The following is a 25,903-nucleotide window of genomic DNA, read 5'->3' as shown; positions in this document are numbered from 1 at the left end:
ATACAGGAACTAACAAAGCAGGAAAGACAAGCCGTCAGTTAGCTCACATTGTTGTCTGTTTACGCTTGTTTTTACAAATTGTTTATTCATTCATGTGTTGTGACGTGTGGATGTGAGGAAGACAAACTGACTGCAACAGCATCAGTGAACGATGATTTGTCTTTTGTGACTAATGTGCCCTTGAGCAAGGCGCCGAACCCCCAGCTGCTACTGACCGGTTGCACTGAGCAGCTTGCAGTGTACGTGCAGAAGTGTACACACACACACACACACACACACATACACACACACAGAGGGAGAGAGAGAGAGAAAGCTGAAAAAACCCACATGACACACGAGTTACCAAAACCCAACTGTTCTCCATCCTTTAATTTTCACTTTCTCAAAAAACACAAAACTGTGGCTCATCGACACGACTTCACCCAATTTTTTTTTTTTTTTTTTTTTTAGAAAATTGAAACAAAAAAATTGCCTTTTACAAACATTTATAAATGACTTAACAGCAAAACAAAACAAAACAAAGAAAAGAAAAGAAAAGAAACAAAACTACTGTACAGATTAGTAAAGAAAGGGAAGGGCTGTTTTTCCTCTGGGCTCCACACGGTGGCGCAGTTCAGTAAACAAGCTTCCAAAGCTCACAGCGACCGTTTTAATACAGAACTCACACATGCACGCACGCACACACCCATCCACACGCGCGCACACACACACACACACACACACACACACAGAGGAGGCAGAGGGAATCATCATTTGTGTTTTCTTTCTTATCTGAATAGAGTTTTTTTTTTACAGCTGATGTTGGACTGAGTTCTGTGACCTTCAGGCCCTTTAAACCTGCAAAACATCAACAGTTCAGGAGCGTCTGTGGAAAAAAAAAAAAAAACCCAAAAATCTCCTCAGTCCTGAAAAAAACGGACTTTCCCCCCCGACAACAGAGACGAACAGAACAAGGAGCTGCAGGAGTGACAGTTTCTGGCTTTACATGACATGTTGTAGCACCGATATTATTCTATTTACAAAACGGTCAGGGGAAATGGACACACACACACACACACACACACACACAAACATAAATTACGCTGCTGCCCGTCTGAGCTCAAAGCCCAGTCTAATGCTGCGTTCAAGTCACATCAGAAAAATCACTTTCTAAATCCTTATCCATGAAATGAACTGAATTACTGCAACGTTTTGACTTCAGGATTTGTCGCCTTTCATCTGGGGAATTCACCAACAACAGCCAAAGTTTACGCGCTTTGGCCGCTCTTGACGCCGTGTGGGAGAAAAGCTGCAGGGTTGTGGTTGGAAACCGGAAACGTCAATGATATTTCTGACAGAAGGTTTCCGTTTTTCTGACAGTCCACATACTGTAGTCATGATTACTGTGAGATAAAAAACTAGTGATGGCTGCTCATGAAAGAAAAAAAAAAAAAAAATCTCATCTAAACCAGATTCAGAGCAGCAGCTGGGACCTTCTTGATTTCATAGATTTTGGTAAAATTCAAGTCATCCTGCTCCGGCTCTGGAAACCTTCCTCTTGTGCCTCCTTGTTTTCTCAGAGCAGAGCAGAAACTTTACATTTTCTCACGTCTCATCTGGATCAAGAGCGCTTTCCCCTGCAGGACGTTCACGGCGTCACATCAGCTGCAAGTTTTTTCCTCCGATAAATCTGAAACCCCGGGGATCGGAGGGACGTGATGCTGTTTGATTGATTACTCATGTCTGTGGGGAAGCACCGCGCTGATTCCACACAAATCTGAGAAGTATTGTTTGTTACACTGATGACCTAAATTCTTTTCGACCTTGACCCGAATAAAACTGCTGACTTCAGAATTTGGCACAGTAATGGTCAAAATTAAAGATATTTCATTTATTCACAAATGATCACACACCAGCCTCAGCCTTCAAACCGCGCCCCGGTCGACCTCTGGGTTTGAATCCAACTGATTAAGTTCATTTTGCCTTCTATTGCGATATATAAGTGTTTTCTTCTATTCAGACAAATGAAGAGAATGAGCTGTTCATACCTGCTTGACATACAGTCGAAACTGTCAAGCAGGTATGAACAGCTCATCCTCTTCATTTGTCTGAATAGAAGAAAACACTTGTATATCTGGGTTTGAATGTTCCCTGTTCCCTGGTGTGTTTTCTCATTTTAACATGACGAGGCTTCACTTTGGTGCAACTGCATCACATCACTCAGATTCACAGACAGGCGTCTTTAATTAGTGTTCGGCCAAACAACGCTTTTTTTTTTTTTTTGTAAAACAGCTGAGGGGGGCAGGCGTCTTGAACGCCTCACTAAACGGAGAGCACACTTGGCTGCTGATGGACTCGCAGTGTCAGTGACGGGAATCGAACCTGCAACCTTTTCTGTTCCAGTCTCTCACGCAAAAGCGACGTTTTTCAAGAGAATTGCCGTGATTAGCAGGGCAGGACGTGCGGAGGTCAGAAAAACATGAGACAGGACAGAAGACGGTGACTCTTCAACCCAAAAATAAAAAATCAAAGTGAACACCACACCCCCCTGCTGCCCAGGGACCAGCAGCACCGGGACGTCCCGCCTCCTGGTGACAACATGGAGTGACGTCGTTCACGTGGGGAGAAACATCCAGCAGGACGTCCGGAGCTCAGAGTTCATCCGGGACAGTTTAGCTCTGATGTCATCCTGTACAGAGTCGGACCAGGCTTCAAGGTGAGTCCACGTGTGTGTGTGTGTGTGTGTGCGTGTGTCTGTGTGTGTGTGTTATTTGTTGCGCAGCAGCTCCAGCTGCTCCTGGTACTCGGTGAACAGTCTCTGGAATCGGAGGTTCTGACCGATGACGGGCAGCAGCTCCCGCAGCAACTCCCGCTTCCTCAGACCCTGAGAGAGAGAGAGAGAGAGAGACAGACAGGGAGAGAGAGAGAGAGAGAGAGAGAGAAAGAGAGACAGAGAGAGAGACAGAGAGAGAGAGAGAGAGAGAGAGAGAGAGAGAGAGAGAGAGGAGAGAGAGAGACAGAGAGAGAGAGAGACAGAGAGAGACAGAGAGAGAGAGAGAGAGAGACAGAGAGAGAGAGAGACAGAGAGACAGAGAGAGAGAGAGACAGAGAGACAGAGAGAGAGACAGACAGAGAGAGAGAGACAGAGAGAGTGAGACAGAGATAGAGACAAGGAGAGAGAGAGAGAAACATTAGTGTGTTACAGCTGGTCAAAGTGTGTGTGTGTGTGTATGTGTGTGGGTGTGTGTGTGTGTGTGTGTGTGTGTTTTGTAGCTGCTAGTTATCCAATTATTGATCCCAGACGATTATTGATTATCAGAGCCAATATTCAGAATTTTCAACGTCCGGTATCGTAGTTTTGATATGAAAACCACTGAGGCTCCGCCTCTGCGACTGACAGACAGGGGGGCCAGGTGAGTGGGCGGGGCAACGCTCCAGTGACACGCTTACAGTTTTCATTTCCCTTTTCACTGGATTTTCACTGAGAGTTTCCCAGAAAGTTGAAGTTTTAGAGCGTGCTGTCCCGACTCACCTGCCTGCGGTTTGCCTTTCAGTCTGGCTGGATTTAAATGTTTGACAAAGACACAAGAAACCTGACCTAAAACATTTCAACTGTTATAAATACAGTTTCCTTGTAATAAAAAACTGCTATTTTTTCAGGGTTTTTTATTTAATTATTCAGATAATATTCTTCGTTTTTTCTAGTATAACAATAGCTGTCCATAAAAGCTGCTAACAGGGAGATAGAAGCACAACTTTGTTATGTTTTCAACACTGATGCTTTGGCGCCTCCTTGTGGCAAAAGGTTGACAACAGTTGTCTTCTGAGTGTCTTGACAACTCAACAGTACTATAAATATGATGAAAATATCAATAGTTATCAATAATTTTGCCCCAATATATTGATTTTTAAAACTTGCATAGCGTCCCAGCCCCAGTCAGGACCAGGAGGGAGCCACAAACCTTTCAGGCGATACGACTGTCCTGCTAGAATAAAAAAATGTTTTAAATGTTTGGGATTGCAGAGTGCAGGAAGTTTAATTTCTAGGTGAATCAAACTGTGGCAGGCCAGTCGTCGTTATGACTAACGCAGCAGAATAAAATGTAGCTGAGACCAGGAGTCATGTTTCTGCCCCACAATAAAGACTGTCGCAGTTTTATATTGAGAATATTTTTTTTTGTGTGTGTGTGTCGTACCAGAGTGGTCGGCTCCCAGGCCGTAGCAGCAGATTTGTGGACGGGACCCAGCAGCTCCTTACACAGCTCTCTGAGACGATACTCCGAGCCTGGACACACACACACACACACACACACACACACACACACACACACACACACACACACACACAAAGAACATAATAACATTTTTAAGTGTAACGCTGAAATTAAAACTTAATATGCTTAATTTAACGGTATTAAGGCCTTAGGGTTAATAAAATGATTTAAGACATTTTAAATCTTTATCCAGGACGTGCAAAAACACTGAAAATATAAGAAATGGGCAGCTTCAACCCCAAAACACGGCGTTCAGCTTTCATGAGCTGGATTTGAATTTGAACTCGGATGTGACCATAATCCCGGTAAAAGCTTCCCTCTAAGAGTCGACACAGGATAATAATAATAATAATAATAATGATAATAATAATAATGATAATAATACACAGGAAATCAAAACATGGGATCACGCGGCGGTGGTGGCTCGGTACCTTCGTTGACGAGGAAGCGTGCGTAGATGAGCAGCCAGTAGCGGTACTCCTGCGCCGACAGCAGAGTCAGAGCGGCCGCCAGCTGGTTCTCCAGGAAGGCCAGCGTCATGCTCTGCTGCAGGTGGTGAGGCGTGGAGGACAGACGGGACGCCAGGCGGCCCGCGCTGAGGACGGACACAGGAAGGCCGTGTTAGATGTGTGTATTGACTAGTGCTGTCCAAAATAACATTTTTTGGGGGTTTTGAGCTTCGGCAGGAACAATCAAACAGTATTTAACGCTTTGCTGCGTTGAGGTGGGGTGGGGGTGACATGTCGGCTTTTAATGGCCGAGCTGAACAATGAAAAGATGATAATCTGGGTGAAACACCCTGAATTATATGAGCAGCGTCTCAAGTCCTCTGGAGATACACACACTTTAATCACCGACAACAATCTATGTTAATGTAGTAAATTTATAGATTAATTTTTACTTTGTTTGCCCCACATTTTTTAAAAATATTTTCAAATTAACATATTGAAATGAGAAGAAAAAAAAAAAAAAAAACACCAGGGCCTGAGCAGCTAAAAATGCGTGATGTGAGCGGAGGAAAATATTCAAACTATCAGTTTTCTAGTCCGAGAATTTCCAATGGAGCAAATAGGGAAAGAAACATGTAACAAGTGAATATCAAGTGTTTATTTCTTTTTGGCAGAGTCTGTGTGTGTGTGTGTGTGTGTGTGTGTGTCGTACTTGAGGTTGCGTCCCTGCATGACAGCCAGGGGTCCTGAGGACACAGGTGCATCATGGGAAGGCAGGCAGCTCCTGAAGTCAGCGCATTGAACCAGAGAGTCTCCTTTATCTGCTATCAGAGTCCTGAGGACGAGTGAGAGAGAGAGAGAGAGAGAGAGAGAGAGAGAGGGAGAGAGAGAGATTTTAAAGATCTTATTTCTTTTTTTATTTCAGTGTTTTTAATTTATTTTTATTTCTATCTTTGTTGGTTATCTGTTGCTTTTAACGTTTTCCTCTCCCATGCAGAGAAAGTGTGTTATGTTTCATTTTATTGTACTGAAGGTGCCACATGAATGACATCTGACTGCTGTGTGCCTCCTGGTCTCACCATGTCTCCAGTGAGGAGTTGAAGCAGTACGACTTGCCGCTGGACAGGCCGATGACAGGAACGCCCTGCTGGGTCAGCAGAGACTGAGACACCGTGGTGTCCGCTCCTACACACACACAAACACACACACAAACATTACAACACACACACACAACCCAAAACCACAGACTCTTACTAAAGAGGACAAAAGTTAAAACAAATGGTACATTTCACCGATGGCTGCTAGCTTCAGTCTTTGTTTAACAAAATCAAAACAATCTAGAGTTTATTTAGTTTTGATGTAATCGACTTCAAGTAGTTACTTTCCCCAAAGTGGAGCTACTGAGCCTTGAAACAATCTTCCTATGCAATTTATTTAAAAAACAGACAGGTGCGTAATCCCAGGTATGGACTTAAGTAAAACTTGGGAATGCACAATAACATCGGCACCGTTTTTTGGGGGGAAAAAATGTTGCGTAGAAATAAATATATCATGTTACCTAAGTTGAAGTAAATTTCTTATTTCGCCCTGTGAATGTGCACATTTTGAAAAGCACTGTATTTTATGTCTGCATCTGCCAGTAGGCCTTCACAATAAGAGCAGCCATAATAAAATGTTAATTCCACCGCACTTGATGTTCTCTGCTATAAGGTGGAAAAAAATATGTGCATATATCGACACTGGCAATCAGCCAAAAGAGTTGAAAAATATCAGCATATTCCATGTTGGCAAAAAGTCAAATATCATGCATCCCTAGTTACACTCTTATATTCTTACCGAGTAAAGCAGCTTCATTTATTTAAGAGATAAACCACAGTGGTGATTTAGAAAAATAAAATACCAAGAAACACATGAGAAGTCTTTCTTGTTAAGTCAAATCAAAATGAAGTCCATAAAGAAAATGCGAGGAAACAAGGGAAAACTTCACACAAATCGTGTGAAATGTCCCTTTAATAGCTATCCCAGTGTGTTCTGGTGTCTCACCTGACATGATGGTGAGCAGAGATTCGTTCTTCACCAGAGCCGTTTGTTTCTGGACGTCCCTGCAGACGACAACGCAGGAACAACACGATGAGAACAAAAACCTAGCTACAGGAAAATGTTAACGTCAAATATATGCAGATATTTACATGAATAATTAAATAAAAAATGCGAGCAACTAATTACTTAACTAATTACTTCACTACCATGAGAAAACTAATCCTCGTAAAAGAGACTCTACTTTCTTTTTCTTATTAACTGATCATTATCTACAATAGTAAATCTATGAACTGGTAATAAATACACAGAGAGATAAAGAGTGATAGATAATCAGATGGGCAAACATATAATCAAACAAATGAATAAATAAATAAAGTCATAGCCTCTATGATAAACAGCAGAAAGAGCAACTTGCATTCTGCTCCCATTTGGCTCAATAGAAAAAAGTTTTTGGTTTAATTTCAAGCAAAATCTGGAAAAAAAAAAAAGTCCTTCCAACAAACTGAGAACAAAACATCCTGCCTGTAAATAAGGACAGGATTAATACCTGTAATTACAAATAAGTAGAAAGGAATATTTCTGAATCACTATGAATATCTTTGTAAGGGAATTATCAGCATGGCTGCAGGAAACTCGGATAAAATTCACCTTACAGACACAAAAAACATCAGGATGAGCATCTACGTATATTGAGCCAAATTTGCTGATAAACAGCAGGCAGGTTTCTCTCAAAATGATCTGCAGAACAGTAAACAACATAAATAAATAAAAGATGAACAACAACAAGAAATCCAACGACCACATCGAGTTTTTTAAAAGCCACCGACCAGACGGAGAGCCTGGCTCCGGCGGTCAGAGCCATGACGAAGTGACTGGAGCAGTGCAGGGCCGACATGGGCGTGGCCAGCTGGATGGCAGGAAGCAGCCGACGCCCACAGGAGGAGAACACCGACAACATCCTGTCCTCGCACGCCACCGCGATGACATCACTGCGGGGGAGGAGGAGAGTCACTGAAAACTGCTGCCTGACGTGTACATCGCCATACTATTGGCCTGTCAGAGATACATCGGTATCATCGGCGTATATGATGACCGATGTCTTTTAAAACTAGAACATAATGCAGAAAAACACTGTTGGTGATGAAGAGGAGAACGTGTGACAGAGCTGAGCACCTGCTCCCTGCAGCCGTGACGACCGAGCTGGGCAGCAGCGTGTCCCACTCTCGCCCGTCTCTCGAACATCGCAGCTGGCTGAGCTTCGACCCGGCGACCACCGACACGTCGTTCTCCACCTCCAGGAACACGGAGGGCTCCATGCTCACCTGCACAAACACACACACACAATCTTTAAGTTTGTAATTTAATAATAATAATAATAAAACTTTATTTGTATAGCACCTTTCATACAAGAACTGCAGCTCAAAGTGCTTCACAATAAAAAGAAGAACATTTGAAAACACATTAAATAAAACATTAAAAAGAATAAAACACAGCACAGGGTGGAATTAAAAAGAAAAGGCTAAAAATTGAAACAAAATTTGAAATAAAACAAAAGATGCAAATAAAACAATAAAAGACAACAGTGTGGAATAAAATAGGAGCTAGTTAAAGGCTAGAGTGAAAAGGTGGGTCTTTAATCTTCTTTTAAAGATGTCTAGTGAGCTGGCTTCCCTGATGTCTAAAGGTAGTGTGTTTAGGTAGAAAAAGGGCCCGGCATGATCTGATTGGTTTCCCATGCAGGTGCTGCTCTGCGGTATTTACCGGTGGGATTCAGAGAGGGGCGTACGCACTTACAAACCAGGGCTACAACTAGTGACTATTTTCATTGTCAGGTAATGTACATATTTTTTTTTTTTTATCATTAATTGATCGGACAGTGAGAGTATAGCGAAAAATAAAGCTGAAGTCTGATGGCAAAGGATCAGAGTCCAAAGTAATGTCTTCAAATGTCTTCCTTCCTCTGACCAGCAACCAAAGAAAAAAAAAAAACAAAGTATTCATTTTATAAGAGATGAACAGACAAAAGGAAGACAATCTTAGTATGGACCGAGTAAACAGACCCAGCGGGTGGCACGCACAGACGCAGCAGTCGGTGTTTTACATACTCTACTTGGATATGGGATCAGTGCAGTTCACCAATGTGCCATAACCCAACTGCACTAAGTACATAAGGCCACTGCAGCTCCCCAGGTGCTGCGAATAACTTTTTTCTATTATATTGTTTTTATGGGGTACAGAAAACACATTTTTAATATTTTATATATTTACTTATACGTTTGGCACCTTAGATAGTTCTTCAGTTTAACTCTTAGTTTTTTAACTATTTTCTATTTTAGTTCGTTTGAACTCTTTCTACGTTTAATGGCAGTTATGTGTGAATGCACCATCGGGAGGATCACTACTCAATTTCGTTGAACCTTGGGCAAGGACAATAAAGGTAAAATTAGTGAAGCTGGAATCCCCCAATGTTTGGACTTTTTACCTGATAAAAGACTAAAACAATCAATTATCAAACTTATAATCAACTACTTATGTGTCACTCAACTATTTGATTACTCCAACACATTCATACACACACACACACACACACACACACACAGCGGTGGTACCTGCAGGCTGAAGGCCTTCTGTATGCTGGGTGTTGGCAGCTTGAGAGCAGCGACGGGAGCCGGAGTGGCTGCCGCTCGGCTCGGCTCTCGCTCCGTCGGAGGAGTCAACTGACGGGAAGAAAGAACACACACGTTTGTTTATCTGCTTTGTTCATTCAGAAAGACGAATCTGAACACACTTCATCACATCTCTTCACTCTGACTTGGAACTGAATTCAAGACCACTTTAAAAAAAATAAAGCAATTAAATAAATACTAAATAAAAAGCTTGAAAACACCAGTTCTGGCTGAACCCCCTCACTTCCAAGCATATGCCCTTCTATGACCTTTTTATTATTTTCCATAACTCCAGAGCTGTGGAACGCTCCTTCGTTATACTCTGTCGTACTCCTGCTTTATTCATGTATTTCTCTACGGGTGGGCAAACAAATTCTGACACAATCTTACACCATGACCCATTTGTAAAATTCCCAAATATTCTCTGAATTCGCCCCAAGCAGATTCCCTGACATTTCCAGGCTGATTTACCCTCTGAAAATCCCAGGATATTCCAGGAATTCGATAACCCATGGGGACTGTGCATCTGTCTATCCAAACTTTCCCGCGTTTCCCTCCAATGGAGCCAGAAAAGAGACTTGGGTGGGCCATTTCAGCCACGTCAAAGTCACGTTTCTGGCTCCACCCCCTCCGTCTCTACCTGTGTGAAGGGCTGTGAAATGGGCGTGGCCATCTTGTCCTTCCTGGGCCGGCCCTTCTTCCTCTTCTCCACCACCTCGCCTCCGTCCATCAGCAGGTCTGCCTTCCTCTTGGTGAACGACAGGTTCTTGTTGATGGCGGCCATCTTGTCCTCGCTGTCGCTGCTCGTCTCCTCTTTGTTCTTCACGTCTTTCAGGATGGAGCTGCCGTCCTTCGCCCTGCTGGAGCGACGGGAGGCACAGAGGCGTGTTTTTTTTTAGTCCATGTTTGCTCACAGTAAGGTTGTAGCTGAGAGCGTGTTTTTCAGTAATGCTCTGCTCTAGTTTCAGATTTCTGTTTAACTTTATTTAACTTTCCCAGCTTTTCTGTGAATTTCAATCAGTGACCAAAATTAGCATCCACATTTTTAGTCATCATAAATGAGTGGAACCATTGATCAGCAACCAAAAGGATCAGTTTTCTGTTCACTGACTGACTGTTTCAGCTCTGCAGCCGACAGACACGCTGCTTTCCACATTTGGACGCTCGGTGGGCGTGGCCACTCGTAATGATTGACAGCTGCTCTCTCCTGTAACCGGGAAAACACTTCCTCGCTGCACCTGATTGGACAAACACTTCACCAGTGGGCCAGCCTAACCCGGATTTTAAACCGGACAAACACGGCGTCTCTTTTTGGAACTTTGTTCACCAAAATGTGTTTTTGAGAAGTTTCCAGAGGCAGAGAGTCACGCTGGACGCCAATAATTTGCATAAAGTAGCATAAACCTCAACTTTATGCAAATGAGGAGACGCAGACGTGACGCCCCGTCTCTCCAAACGCCACGCAGAGCTCCCAGAATGCATTGCACAGCTGCTTACATAGACGAATGAGTGAGGGAGTTTGTTACCTTAAAGCCACATTAGTCACCTTTTACATAATGTATTAACACTGTTAAATATCACTGAATTTTACTGCTGTATCAAAATGAAACTGAACTGAAAACAAACCTGCACAATATGTTTAAAACGTGAGGAAATAATTACCATATTTAGGACATTTTAATACTTTTTAAGGCCCTAAATGTGTGGATTAGATGTTTTCATACTCTGCTACAGATAAAATACATTTTAAAGGAGGATTCTATACAGACGGCGTATTCACTGTAACTGCTTCACCAGAACATGAATGTTTCTTCATGACATTTTTTTTTCTTTTTTGTTACTGAAGTTCTCCATTTTAATCTGAAAGTCTAAAAAAAGCCTCAGGCACTGAACAAGCAGAGAAAACAACTTTCTCTTTTGAAAATCATGTTTTCCCAGAGGCCTCCCCTCACCTAGAGATTATCCTTCAACTGCTTTTCAAATACTCTGAAAACTCTGTGGGGTACAGATTTTTTTTTCTTTTACTTTTTCCAGATTTTTGTCAAAGAAAAAGAATTAGGAACTGCGTACCCTTCAGAAATTCAACCACCTGTTTACCTGCAACCTGGGCGGTGAAGAAAATGACAGTTATCAGTCTCAGGTGATATGAAACAGGAAGTGAGTGGGTCACCTGTCCAGCGGGGTGAGGCCTGCGGTGGAGGAGATGACGGCTGTGACGCCCGGCGTGGCCTTTGACCTCTCGGTGAACCTGGAGTCCAGAGCTTTCATCGGCTCGATCTTGGAGGCCGAAGTCAGCAGGAGACTCTGTTTCACGCTGCGGGGCGGAGAGACGAGAGGACGACAGGAGTCAGGACAAAAACAGAAAGAAGAAATATAAGGACAAATTGAGGGTGAAAGAGAAAGGAAGAGAAGCAAATGTTAGTTTAAAGATAAAATATATATATGTATACAATTAACAGAAAAAAACGGAAGAGAGCCAAACAGACTTAGACTGAAAAATGCAACTGCAGCAGCAGAAAAAAAAAAACATCTGAAAACACGAGGTAAGGGAAAAACAGAAGATGAAAAATGAGAACAATTTACATCAAATAAAAAAGTGTCCATAATGAACTAAAACAAAATATCCCTCCTCTCCCCTCCTTGGAGAGCAGGGATATTTTATTTCATTTTTATTGCATTCAATATTCTTTTTTTTATTTCATTCTGAACAGGCTCTTTCAGAATTAATATGAAGAAGTTTGTTTACCTATTTTAAAGCAGTGAAACAATTTGGATTTGAATAATGACTGGAAACTGGACAATTACTTTGCATGGTCGTGTGAATGCTGAAATTCTGAGTTTAGGGAACCACAGAATGCAACACGAGGAGTGATTATAGTCAGAATAAAATAGCAAACCTTGTATTAGTGGAGGAGTGGGTTTCAGAAAGCGCACTAAATTTGATTTTTTTTTTCCTCTAGTGGCTGTTTTGTTTTGTCTGCCGGCCTCACCTTCAGGGCGGAGCTGCACATGTTTCTGACTGGGCTTTGAGAAATACAAATGATCATTATTTATCACCACAGGAGGCAAATGATTAGTCCACAGGCTGTGTTGGTGATTGGCTGTTTCGTATTACACGGCGTAGAGGCATGCAAGAAAAACACTACGCTGCATTACATCCAGAGACATTATAAAACTGATTTTATAAGATTTTAAGACATTGGTATTGACAAACGCCTGCAAGACAGAGACAGACAGCTAGGCAAGGGTTCAAGTCGCAGTGTGCATGGCTGCATGTAAATAGGAATATTCATCTTGATTCGTTATGTTAGTAGGAATACTGTCTTTTTCAGAATAAGGGCAAAAAACAGAATATTTTGTGCATTTAAAGGTAGTGAGTGAAACTTCCTGCACAGAGAGGATGTTACCGGATATGATCAACTCGGAGTGTATCTTTACATTAAGAGGCATCATGGTGGTTTAGGAAGTGCGGTATCTGTCATGGCAGATTACTTACAGGGTTGATAAATGCCAGTTTTCTTATTGTGAAAGTTCAAAATTTTATTTATAAGAGAGAGCTGAGAGAAAACCCGTCTCCGTACCCGTCCTTGTTGTCCTCCAGGCCTTTGGTGGAGCTGCTGGGCGGAGGGGAGGTCAGCAGGGTGTCGTGGCTCGGCCGCAGCCCCAGAGAGGAGGCCTGACCCTGGCTGGAGTCGGAGCTGAGCTGGGGCGTCAGCTGGCTGGGCATCGAGGAGCCGGGCAGGATGGGAACGCTGTTGAACAGAGCGGGAGAGAAATCCCTGCAGAGAGAGAGAGAGAGAGAGAGAGAGAGAGAGAGAGAGAGAGAGAGAGAGAGAGAGAGAGAGAAATACAGCTCTCAGTAAAACTGCTACAAGTACTACTGCCTCTTCAGCCAAGAGTCTTGTTTTCCTGTGCCTTAATCTGTCACTTAATTCACTCCACTGCTCCACTTTCCTTAGCCACTACATTTATCCTTTCCAATAATCTCGCTAGATTTTTAAATTCATATTGATTGATTGATTATATTTCTTATGATTTCTATTGAATGGGTCTCCCAGTTGTCATCTCTGTTTTAGGCGGTGATCTGTGGAAGTGTCAAAGCATAGCGTTACACCTCAACAGTCATCTTTAACGGACACGGTGCATTCCTCCATCTGGTTTCTAGGTAAAAAGTAGCTGATACTTAAGTTGCTGATATGTTTTTATGTCCTGCCTTATTTAGTTATGACAATTTTGATTGGTCAAATGACACTGAAGTGACATTGACGAGCTTCAGTGAGCGCTGCCTTACTGTTCCTTGGTTTTAGTGCCATATGAAGCTCAGCACTGCTGATGCTACTTTATTATCCAGCATGGTTTGAATGTCGGCGTGCGCAGGCTGCCATAGTCTAAACTGTTTTTGTGCCATCAATCACTCTGTAAGACCAAGTGTCACTCAACTCAGAGAAGAGATTAAAGTGTGTGTGTTTGTGTTGAGGGTGTCTTCCTACCCGGTGTCCAGCTGGGCGATACACAGCGGTGTGATGCGTCTCCTGCCGTCGGCGGTCCTCGTCTCCACCTGCTTCTTCAGGAGATTCTGGAGAAACAAAAACATCCGACGAAACCATCAAGCGGTGACAAAAAGAAACAGAGTTTGTGTGACAGCTCTGGAAAACGGAGACGTGATTAAGACAAACTGAAAATGGCAGGCTTGGATGAAAAGTGGGTTACAGGAAAATAAAGTCTTGGTTGTTTTGTGAAGTGGCTGCCACATGGCTGGGCTCATCTCTTTCATCAGTCCAAGTGCCAACCACACCTGATAGCCACGGGCAACGCTCTGTACAGGTACACAGCAACATGCACTGGTGCTGTTTTGCAATCAAAGGTCTTAAAAGGGCCCTGCTTTGGAAAAATAATAGATTTCCATGACACAAATCATTTTATACGACTGTGTGTCAGATCATTCAAATGTTCGACTGTTTCGTTTTAGAATGAATCTTTTCATGCGTTCATTCCTTCCTAACATATAAATTTGTATTTCTATGCTGTTCTGTCAAAGTGACTGTTAGTGATTTCTTTTAATTCTCTTCTTAAAACAAACAATTAGCCTTTCCTGATTTTACTTGACTTTTAATTTTCTTGTAACTGCCTTTTGGTGGTTTTTATACTCAATTGTTTTTTAAACCTGATGAACTTATGACTTGTTTTATTTATTTTATTTTATTTTTTGCTGCCTTTGTGCAGCACTTTGTAATGTAGATTTTGAAAAGTGTTCTATAAATAACGATTGTTATTACTATTATCATTACTAATATTATCATTATCAGTATCTTAAACATTCCCGATACCGAAATATATATATTTCTAAGTTGTCCTATATTATGTTCTACTTTACTTCTGATATCATAAACCAAATTAATAAACCTATATTGTTCTAGACTCCAAAAATGTTAATTTATATTTATGTACGTAAATTTAGAAACAGCGTCCTCATTGGCTAAGGGACTGTAGACCATTGTCAATCAATCTCCTCCGTGCCGTGTCTCCTGTACAGTACAGAATGCCTTCATTCTATAATACTGGACTTATTTTTCTACGAAGGTTTGAACTTTGAGAGTTTAAACAAGAGAGAAAAGTGAGAAAATGTTAATGCCTGTCTGAGAAAAGTGTATAAAGTGTGTAGTGAGGGGTTTTACAGCCTTAAAACATCTAGAATAATTGTAAAAAATAAAGCTACTTTGCGGATTTCGCCTATTGCGGGTTATTTTTAGAACGTAACTCCCGCAATAAACGAGGGACCACTGTACTCTCTATTTGTTTTGGTGTTAAAGTCGCGTCTTTGTGGCTGCGCTCACCTTCCTGATGTCCTCCAGCGACTCTCCGTTCATCACGCTGTTCAGTTTGGGCGCTGTGGACTCCAGGCCGGCGCCGCCCGGCCCCGAGCCGGCCTGCGCCGCGTTCTGCCGCTCCTGCTGGTACTTCAGCATCTCCGGGTTCTCGATGATGGTGGTGGAGAGCTGGGCCTCGGTGCTGGTGATCGCCAGACTCTTCCCGTAGATGTTCTGGTGGATGGTGTTCTGCAGGAGAGAGAGAGAGAGGGGGAGATGAATGACAGACAGACAGACGACAGAGGGAATAAAAGTAAAAACCGCAACTGATGATTTTTCTCCCATTGTCAATTAATCTATCAGTTATTTTTATATTAATTAATTAATCATTTAGTTTTTGAAAATAATGAAACCATCTGATGGGAAGTGATAAGAGCCCAAAGTGATGTCTTCACTTTGCTGCCTTAGCCTGACCAGCAGCCAAAAAAAATATTAATTCAATATTGACATGAACATCTTAACATCTTTGTGATCTTAGTGAAGCTGACATCTGACAATTGTTGGGGTTTTTACTTGATAAACTAAACTAAAACAATTAATTGATTATCAAAATTATTACTGATTCATTTTCTGTCAAATGTGAGATTGAATCCAATACTTTGTTTCTGAGCAAAACAATTTTTTGGCTGCAGACATCCAGAAATAAGTTTTGAAAATGTTTGCATTTCAAGCTCATGAGTCTAAAATCTGTGTGTGTGTGTGTGTGTGTGTACTGACCTTCTCCTCCTCGTTCAGTGGGTCTCCCAGTTCGTCCAGTGAGAAGTCCAGATAGGCCACCGTACCGTCCATAGAGCACACCAAGATCCCCAGGCCTGTCAGAGTCCTAACACACACACACACACACACACACACACACACAGATTTATGAGATAACATATGAAACTTGAGCGTTGCGTGGCCTGTAATGAGTTCAGTCTTGTGTGACGCCTGAACTGAAAAACTCACCAGGAAATGTCCATGATGGATTTATCAAACAGGTCATGGATCACCACCAGGGGGCGCTTCAGAGAGGTCAGCTGCAGAGACACACAGACAGGTGTTGTTCAGTCAGTTAGGTGATTATTTCATGACAGTCAGGTATTTCCATGGGCAGCACTGACATCTAAATGGAAGTTCAGGAGTCCATTTTGTCAAAGTCCACCAATCGATCAGTTGTCACCAACTAATCAAAGAGCTGGTCTGAAGAAGCCAATATTTTGTGCAAAAAAAAAAGGAAATGACCCCTTGTACTGTGAGAGTCATCACTGTGGCTCTTCTCTCCACCAGACAGTTCACAGCCTGTTGTTGTTTCCTAGTCTGATCTTTCTAAATTTCTCTATCAGCCTGAATAATCTCCTCCTCTTCCTCCTCTCGCTGTTTCAGCTTCATTCAAAGCGTCTCTGAAACGTCACATTCTGCAGATAAATTTTCAGATCAGCAGTGCGAGTGCCTCTGTGGCTGCAGTCAGCTCTGCCACCACAGAGGAAAAGTTCATTCAGAGCAGCGCCACCTTGTAGCTGAACGTCTGCGGCTTCAGCACGTTTTCAAACTGGAGCTCAGAGGTTAAATAATCCAAGTTAATCCAACAGGAGCCTTGTGAGAGTTAAATGTAGCCGTCATCTCCAACCCCCAAAATGCATTTTTTCACCTTGACTTTCAGCCTTGTACAAGTGATCTGACTTCACAAACGAGTTTGAGCTCTCAACGCCCTCTAGTGGTCAGAAATCACTTCCTGCAGCTTTAAAACAGGTTGTATTGTGGGTAAAGGTTTCTTGGCTGTGCTCATAATGAAAAAGAATGAAGTGTGCTTTTAGGCACAGTGCTTTCCAGTTTCTTCATAAATTCAGAGAAGGGCCAAGGAGAAATGGAAAAGATCTTCCTGGTCCATTTTAACTTTGACCTTTTCCTGAACACACACCTGCAGCCTCAGTCTCCTTTATAATTTCTGCATGACAACACATTTCAAATAGATGATGAAACTTTTGTTTTGGTCTTGCTGAAACTTTAAAAAAAAAAAAAAAAAAAAAAAAAAGTGTTAACATTCATGTTCAAATGTCATGTTGTTGGTTAAATAGCTGAGTTGAGGTTTATTTTTGCAAGCTACCACTATCACTTAATTGGGACTGTGTGACATAATGAGGAAATGTGTTATTTCTGGGATTATCATCATCATCATCATCATCCTCTTCCTCAGAGTGTGGCCTCACCCAGACGGAGAGCGACCGGTCTTTGCTGCCGACGGCGCAGCAGCAGTACGGACAGCTGGGCTTCGGAGAGCCGCCGTTCTTCTGCTTCTTCTTGAAAATCTTTGGGTTGAATTTCTACAGACAGACAGAGGACAGGCATCAAAGCGATTTACACACACAGACCACAGATAATATGAGTTACACTGCAATACAGTGGAAACAGTGATTATTTTTTGATTAAAGGACTGTTCATTTAGTTTATAAAGTGTGCAAATTAACGCTCAAATCTGATGGGAAGTGATTAGAATCCAAAGTGAGAGCTTCAAATGTCTCCTTCAGTCTGACAAGGAGCCAACAAAACAAAACAAAACAAAACAGAGTATTAACTTTATAAAGATATGAACGGAGAAAAGGAAGACAATTCTAAAATCGTGGTGAAGCTAGAATCAGAAAATGTTTGGATTTTTTTACTGGGTAACTGAAAAAAAAAAATCATTCATTATCCATATCCTCCGATACCATAATCCACATTATAACTGATTTATTTTCTGCCATCGTCCACATTTTGAAGGCCTTGAGCTCGGGCTGTTTGTCAGACTCACCACCACAGTGACGGCTTTACGGTGGCCCACAAAGTCCATGTTGGTCTTCCAGCCGTCTCTCTCCACGATCTGAGCGGTGGGACCCGAGTTGTTCATGGCGTGAGCCGAGACCAGATACTGACCGTCTGGAGACCAGGACAGACGCAGGACGTGGGTCGTCCCGCCGCACTGAGGGAGAGAGAGAGAGCGAGGGAGACAGAGAAAACAAAAGAGAGACAAATATAAGTCAGCTTTACAAATAACTGACGTGGAGCTATCAAACTTCTCTAAGGCCGAACAATTAATCAAAATATTATCAAAATTGTAATAAAACAAAATGTAACATCCAACACACCGGAGCTGCAGGTTTTTGATAAAGGTAAAAAGTGACAAAATTCAATTATAAATGCAGTATTATGGAGCTACACAGACGCCCTTGGCTAAAAATCATATTCTCCACATGAGATTAAAGCCATTATTTAGTTCAGAGCCCTGTGGAAAAATAACAAAACAAACACAAAAACATATCATTTCAATGTTTCAATGTTTTTTTTTTCCAGTTAAAGTGAAGATTATGATGCAGAAATGACCGTTCCTACTAAAATCCATGTTGCAATCACAATACCTGTCAAAATAACTGCAATTTTTTTTTTTTTTTTAAGCATACTGTTCGGCCCTGCAAAGTGTAATACTGAGAGACAGAGGTGAAGCTGAGGTCACGTTACTGTAAGTGCAATAAAAGCATCACACCGCCCCCAAAGCAAGTTCTCTGGTGTAATGTTAACGTGTGAGCTCTGTGGCAGCAACACACAAAATAGAAAACGTGGGATCCAGACTGACTTGCTGCTGGTTTAGTGAATCCCCTCGTGACCCGTTAGGACGGTGTTTACCTCGCTGAACGGCTTGGTGATGTTGGTCTCCAGCTGCCAGTCCATGGTCCTCCACACCTTGAGGCTGTGGTCGTCGGCCTGCGAGGCGATGTATTTCCCCACGGGGTCCCACGTCAAGCCTTTGACCAGGCCGGTGTGTCCGCGCAGACACGTCACCATCTCTGCAGAGACAGACGACAGGAGAGGCTGAGAGAGACAAACACTGACAAACACTGAATCCAACCCCAAAAAAGCTACAGACAGCACAACAGGCGCAGCTTCGACTTGTGCTATTTTTGGTTATTTCTCTAAGTTTTTATTTTTCCAGGGCTAACTGACTGAGCTGCAGGTTCATCGCTCTGTTTCTGCTGGTGATGAGGGAGCAGAGCGGTTCTCGTTCATTTCACATCAAACACATTTTCCAGTCCGTCTGGGGATTTCAGCCTCCAAGTCTTTAATTAAAGGGAAAATTCCCCTCACATCTTCGTCCACTGTTAGACAATATCAGCCTGTGATGTTTGCATGAATTAATCAATTTTGGCAGTTACTATTTTCTGCTGTAATTTACTTTCCACCCGAGACACACATTCTGCTTCAGTAAGTGATTTCCTACATTTCCCAGAATGATTTCTGGACAGCCTGCAGAGAACAGGTATGAACTCCAGCCTTTGGTTTTTTACATCTAGACGGAAAGTTTGGCTGTTTTGATGCAGCAGTGCATTCTGGTCCATTAAGGCTGCAGCTTTGCATTCTGGTTTCCTGTATAATTGTTTAATGTTTGTGCAGAATGGCGGCTCTACAAAGAAGAAGGCCTCGCGCTCTCTCCGACACCAAAACCTGATGTTTACCGCTGCTGCTTTAGATCCTGAAACATTTTCAGATCTCAGACTGGAGCGGCTGGAAATATCTAATCGTGACGTCACCTTGTCTAAGATTGGTCTGAAGAAAAAAAGACACCACATCCGCTTTGGGAAAGTCTTTCTGATCAAACTGTGACGAGCAGATCCAACAGTCCTGACAGAGACCAGGGTGTGTGACGTCGTCCCGTGCCTCTGTCCTACCTGGGAATTTGCGTGCGTTCCAGATGACGATGGTGTTGTCGACGCTGCAGGAGGCCAGCCACACGTCATGGGGAGACCACGCCACGTCCATCACGTCTGACACACACACACACACACACACACACACACACACACACACACACACAGATTAGGGCAGGGTATGTGTGCTCTGTGTGATTATGTCCATGTAACTGGGTCATTTGTGTGCAAGTATGTATGCATGTGTGAACAGTATATTGTGTGTGTGTGTGTGTGTGTGTGTGTGTGTGTGTGTGTGTGTGTGTGTGTGTGTGTGTGCTTACACTAATGAGCATTTTATTGCTGCAAGAATAAGACATTTAGCCATTTAATGGACTGGACAAAAAAATTACTTGATTTTAATGTTGAAAAATGATAAATCTTTTGTTTATCAAATAAAAACAACAATCACTGTCTGATGTAAGCTTGACTAAGATGGGAAGATTATCCTGTTTTCCTCACTTCAGATATTAATAAAATTGATACTTTGGGTTTATTGGCTGCTGGTCAGACTGAGGAAGACGTTTGAGGACATTTCACTCTGGGCTCTTATCACTTTGGAAGAGACTCTGTCATTATTTTGACATTTCCTGACAATATGATTAATCAGTCAGTTCACAAAAATAACCAACTGATCAGACTGTGACAATCATCATTAGCTGCAGCCCTGCGGTGTGTGTGTGTGTGTGTGTGTGTGTGTGTGTGTGTGTGTGTGTGCGTGTGTGTGTGAGAGTTACCTCCAGTGTGGTTCCTCAGGATGGTGACACATCTCCACTGCTCCACGTTGGCCAGCTTACTGCTCGACCCGAACACGGTGCTTGGACCGATGAACCTGAACACACACAGTCAAACGTCACCAACTCCTGGCTTTGTTTGCCTTTTTTCCCCATGTGTTACGTGTGTGTGTGTGTGTGTGTGTGTGTGTGTGTGTGTGTGTGGTTACGTACGCTGCTCTCTTCCACACCATGACCAGCTTGTCGTCTCCTCCTGATGCCAGGTACAGGCCGTTGTTGGACCAGCGCACACAGTTCACACACGCTGCAGAAAACACCAGCGTGTTACACACTTTGTCTGCTTCTTTTTAGCAATAATAAATAATTTTATTAGGAATGATTGTCACTGAATAGCAGCAGTCAAAAAACACATGAGGCTAAAACCAATTCCCATCTTTTGTGAATGGACTGTAGACAGACATAAATATACTGAGGCTGGTTACCTAGGTGATTGTCCATCTGGCAAAGCATCTTGGGAATGTTCTCGTTCTTCTCGTCCTCCTCTCGCAGGACTGGAGCCATGTTCCAGATCATCACCTTCCCAGAATCCTCTCCTGCAAACACAACAACAAATATCACAAAGCTCAGTCAGATTTTTTTTTTTTTTTTTTTTTTTTAATATATAATGTTGTGTTAAGACATTTTTCCTCTTTATTTACACACGGTGACGTTACGTTTTTCAGGCTCCAAACACAGGAGGAAAATACTGGAAAATATATATATTGACCTGCAGCAGGACGACGCACATGGTCTGATGCATATTTTGTTCATTTGGACAAGGATAAAAAAAAACACTAATATTTCTAAAGCTCTCTGTATTTTGGTTTATTTGCAAAAACAACTTCAGAGATTTGGGATGAGCAATATGAATTCAACAGATATTCTTTCAAAGGCAAAACTCTTCTTAGACTATTTCAAAACAAACATCAAAACACTTTGAGTATATCCATTAATGCATCAGCCCAGTGTGTGGTTGTGTGGCTCTCATGCAGCAGGTGTGTGTAACACTGAACTTTGTAGAGTCAGTGTAGTGTGGATTCAACAGTTCATTTTTTTTTCTGGTTTGGTTTCAGCCTTAACACCAACTTCACAATAAGTCCTACACCGTGTATGACAAATGTGTTTTATAAGAAAGTAAAGTAGCTCCAAAAATTACACACCATCACATGCAAATCATTGCTCTATGTGTGTGTGTGTGTGTGTGTGTGTGTGTCTTACCTTGTCCGCCGGTTGCAAATTTCGTCCCATCTGGATGGATGTCCACTGAAAATATCGGCTTACCTGCAAAACACAACAAATAACTCAACTGTTAGTGATTAATGTCTGTTAAATGAATGTGTTATCAGTCACAGATTTAATAGTTTGGCATAACAATGATCGATAGTAGGGGGGAAAAAAATCAACACAGGTGTTGGTTCTGTATCACCAAGAATTTATTCAACATTTCTGACAGATTTTTCTGACGGAGCTGCTCAGTCTGTCCCATGTTGCTGCGATAAAAATGACTGAAGTGAGATGAAAAGAACGAAAACTTTATCTTATTAGATGAAACAGATGCTGTTAAAGATTTTATTTGGGGACAAAACAATAATTTGCAGCTGAAAAAAAAAAAAATCCAATATATCGCAATACATGTTATCGCAATACTCAGCATATTGCAAAATGCTTAAAATCATAATGTTATCGTATCATGGGGCCCCTGGTGATTCCCGACACCAACTTAATGGAAAAATATTGGTTAAACTAGTTAGTTATCGGTCACAGTTTAAATAGTTTGACAGATAGATAGATATCACACAACATTTGATTTCTCCAGAAAAACAGTCGTTGTAATCGGAAAACAATAGCAGGACCCAAAACATAATAACCTAAACCGCACTGGAAGCACATTTCCTGCTGATAAATAAATACATTTATATCCATAACATGTCCATGACTCTCCATAGCTACTATCTGACAGCCTCCATGATTTAAAACCAGTCTTCCCTCCCAGTTCCCAGTTTGTTGAGGCTGTTTCCCATTCCAGTTGTGCTGATAATCACACAGGGCTGAACCATACATCGCTATCTAGACATGAACATGCATGAAATCGATACCTCAAAGAGCAGTGATATGGAAGACATCAAATTTAAGGTTAGGCATTGATTGGTCTGGTCTGATAAATAAAATAGCGTGTAAAGTATTTGGTTTTATTATGCTGTTTTTTTTTTGAAGAATGCTCAATTTTCACTGTTGCTACACTTCAAATTTCAACTAAGTGTGAACAAATAGTGATTTTGTGTATTGCATCACTATCAAAGATTGTTCTCCAAGAACAAGTGTTGTAGAAATGCATGAACGTCTCTCCTGGCTGAGGGTTGAGGATAGGCTATCTGCTAATGTACTTATATATTTTCATAGAATTATTAACACTCAGACTCCTAAATTTCTTTATAATAATATAACTTACTGTTCAAATATTCATTCATATAACACTCGAGGGGCGAATAGTGGTCGGATTACGTTACCCTTACCTAAGTCTGACTCTATGAAGAGGACAGTATTTTATAGATCAGTTGCATATTGGAACACTCTTCCAGGGGCGATTCGTGACATTAAAAGCAAGGCTGGTTTCAAACGGAGACTAAGAATACATTTGTGTCATCACCTTAATACCATATAGGCCTAGTGTATTTGAGTGAGATCAACACATCAAATGATATATGATTTGTACGATGTTTTCCTTATTCTTTATTTGTAATTTTTATTTAAAAGATGTATTTTATGAACTGATATTGTAATGTTTGTCTTTGTATTTTATTGTCTGGACCCCAGGAAGACTAGCTGACGTTTAGGCGTCAGCTAATGGGGATCCTTTTAAATAAACAAATAAACAAATAAACAAAATATTGGGCATAAATATCGAGGTATGAAATTTCGTGCATATGGTGCAGCCCTAACATCATCAAATGGCATGAAAGTGTGACAATAATTTTTAAAAATGTGTAGATCTTATTCTGTTGTACTTAGATCTTATTCTTTATTTTTTATGTACTTAATCTGTAATCTGTGGATACTGCTGAAGAATTTCCTGCGGTATGAATGAAGTAGGCTATCTATCTATCTATCTATCTATCTATCTATCTGGAAAACGTCAAAATATGAGCTCTTGGCTTTCAGAAGGTTAGGTGATCATATTTGTTCCACCTTACAAGCCGACTGCATTATCCACCTGTCAAACTAGCATCGGCCGCAGCAGGGATTATCGTAATTCAGTCAAATCTGGTTAATCTGAACAATAAAAAGCGAGTCAACGGGCGCCGAGCGGTTAACGCCGTTTCTCTTTCTTTCCAAACTGAGAGCCTGGACTCGCTTCACACCGGCACAGCCTCATTAGCTCATTGTTCACTTGCCACGCTAACAAAGTGCGGGTTAAAACACACAGTGAGACGTGTTAAAAAAGCAGATTATCACTTGTTAGAGGAGCAACTTGTAAACGGGCCGTTTTAGCGGGTAGGACGTGTGAGCTAGCCGCGGCTAACGGCAGCTAGCTCAGGTTAGCCGACACTTTGGAGCAGGAATAATGTTCAACAACACAGCCGGATCACACTGTTTACTGCTGGAGGTTGGTGTGTGTGAGTGTGAGTGTGTGTGTGTGAGAGAGTGTGTGTGTTCAGCAAGTGTCAAACAAGTCAAACAAGTGTCGAGCGCCTCCATCATCACAACAAAAGCCCGAGTTGCTCCGGCGGATTCCTGCACTCACCGTTGTGGCTGACCCAGCTCGGCTTCAGCAGCTTCATCTTCACCCGGCTCTCTCTAACACTTCCAAGCTTTAATTCCCGGCCGAACCCCCGCCTTCACACGGAGAACCACCCTCCCCTCGCCTTTGTCTTCTCAAACTCCGTCCGTTACTTCGCGGTTTTGGTTGTTTCTTTTTTAATTCAACTCCATTTCTGCAGCAGCATCCCCTCATGCCTCCCAGCAGCCCGGATGACAGCCGCGGTTACACAGGAAGTGCTGGCGCTTTTTTTTTTTTTTTTTTTTGACCGCCCGGAAGAGTGCAACTTTTTTTTTAAAATTTAAATTTTATTTTTCTTTAACCCTCCTGCAGGGTTGCCAAGTCCGCGTTTTTTTTTCCGCCAAATTGGGCTACTTTTTAAGTGTTGCCGCGGGTAACAAATTTTGTCCGCGGGTTGGGCTTGGGCAGACATGAATAAAGATTCATATTTTGAATGACCAATGTTTTATACCCAAATCCTGTCAAACTGACTCCGGGCCAGATCAGCATATAAACTATCCACATATGTCACATGCTCCACAGACAAATAATATGCCAATGCTGTGTGAGGCCACTCAGCACATGACCAATCACATCATCAGCACCCCATAAGGAATCCCATATTATATTTTAAGTTCTGATATACTGTAAATTAAATAGGTGAAAGAACTGTTTCGGGAAATTGCCTTTAATGTTTATGGTGTTATTTTGTAGATATTATAGTGCATTTTGCAATTATAGCAATGCTGTTGGACTATATGGATTTTTATGGGCATATTTTGAGTTCTGGTATTGGGCTGATTTTTGGGCCCTTTTTATACCAGGTTGGGTGGGTTTTGGGCTGGTTTTGAGTTGCTGTTTGGCTGCTTTTGTCTCACAGACCTGGCAACCCTGCCCTCCTGTTATGTTCACATTTTTGAACATCTTTTATGTTTGGGGTCAATTTGACCCCTGCAGTTTAAACTTCCACAAAATTATTATAACTAAAATTGTTATCAAAGTTTATGTGTCAAATACTTTGTTTCTTTGTTGATTACCTAAATAGCCCCTGTATTCCTATTAGGCGACAATGGAAAAATATTCAAATCACCATAAAATCTCACTGATTGACCTAAAACTGGAAATAAGTATTAATTTTTGGTGTTTTAATGGCTTTATATTATTTCTAAGTACAGATTTTTGTTATTTATAACCGATGCGTTACAAAGTGTGTACAGGACATTGAAAACATATCATCATGTGAATTTCATCTTTACCCGGTAGTGCCCATTACATTAGGAAAACTCATTAAATATAAAGCAAAAAAAAAAAAAAGATGTTAATCATTTATTTAGAGACGTTAAACACTGGCTGGGGTCAAATTGACCCCAAACATAATAGGAGGGTTAACAGTGCAGTAATACA

The 25,903-nt window shown here is 41.8% G+C and overlaps 1 protein-coding gene across 2 annotated transcripts; it reads right to left on the bottom strand.

Moving 5' to 3' along the window:
* Positions 1-339: 339 nt before the first annotated feature.
* On the bottom strand, positions 340-24,729 carry hira (histone cell cycle regulator a). Of its 2 annotated transcripts, none has more exons than XM_030060514.1 (25): positions 24,485-24,729; positions 21,961-22,023; positions 21,186-21,296; positions 20,917-21,007; positions 20,707-20,801; positions 19,952-20,047; positions 18,912-19,072; positions 18,043-18,210; positions 17,462-17,575; positions 16,221-16,291; positions 15,993-16,098; positions 15,243-15,464; positions 13,899-13,984; positions 12,990-13,187; positions 11,579-11,722; positions 10,049-10,268; positions 9,352-9,459; positions 7,916-8,064; positions 7,570-7,731; positions 6,746-6,804; positions 5,782-5,887; positions 5,415-5,537; positions 4,685-4,848; positions 4,176-4,264; positions 340-2,863 (listed from the first exon to the last, which is right to left on the bottom strand). In XM_030060514.1, the coding sequence occupies exons 1-25, from the start codon at positions 24,519-24,521 to the stop codon at positions 2,747-2,749; spliced, it is 3,060 nt and encodes a 1,019-aa protein (XP_029916374.1). In that variant the 5' UTR covers positions 24,522-24,729; the 3' UTR covers positions 340-2,746. The 2 variants fall into 2 exon arrangements, with proteins under 2 accessions (XP_029916374.1, XP_029916375.1); XM_030060515.1 differs by having other exon boundaries at positions 10,049-10,265.
* Between the last annotated feature and the right edge of the window lie 1,174 nt (positions 24,730-25,903).

Source organism: Myripristis murdjan, chromosome 9, assembly GCF_902150065.1.
Source record: "Myripristis murdjan chromosome 9, fMyrMur1.1, whole genome shotgun sequence".
Lineage (NCBI taxonomy): Eukaryota > Metazoa > Chordata > Actinopteri > Holocentriformes > Holocentridae > Myripristis > Myripristis murdjan.
This window is presented reverse-complemented; position numbering and strand designations above follow the sequence as displayed.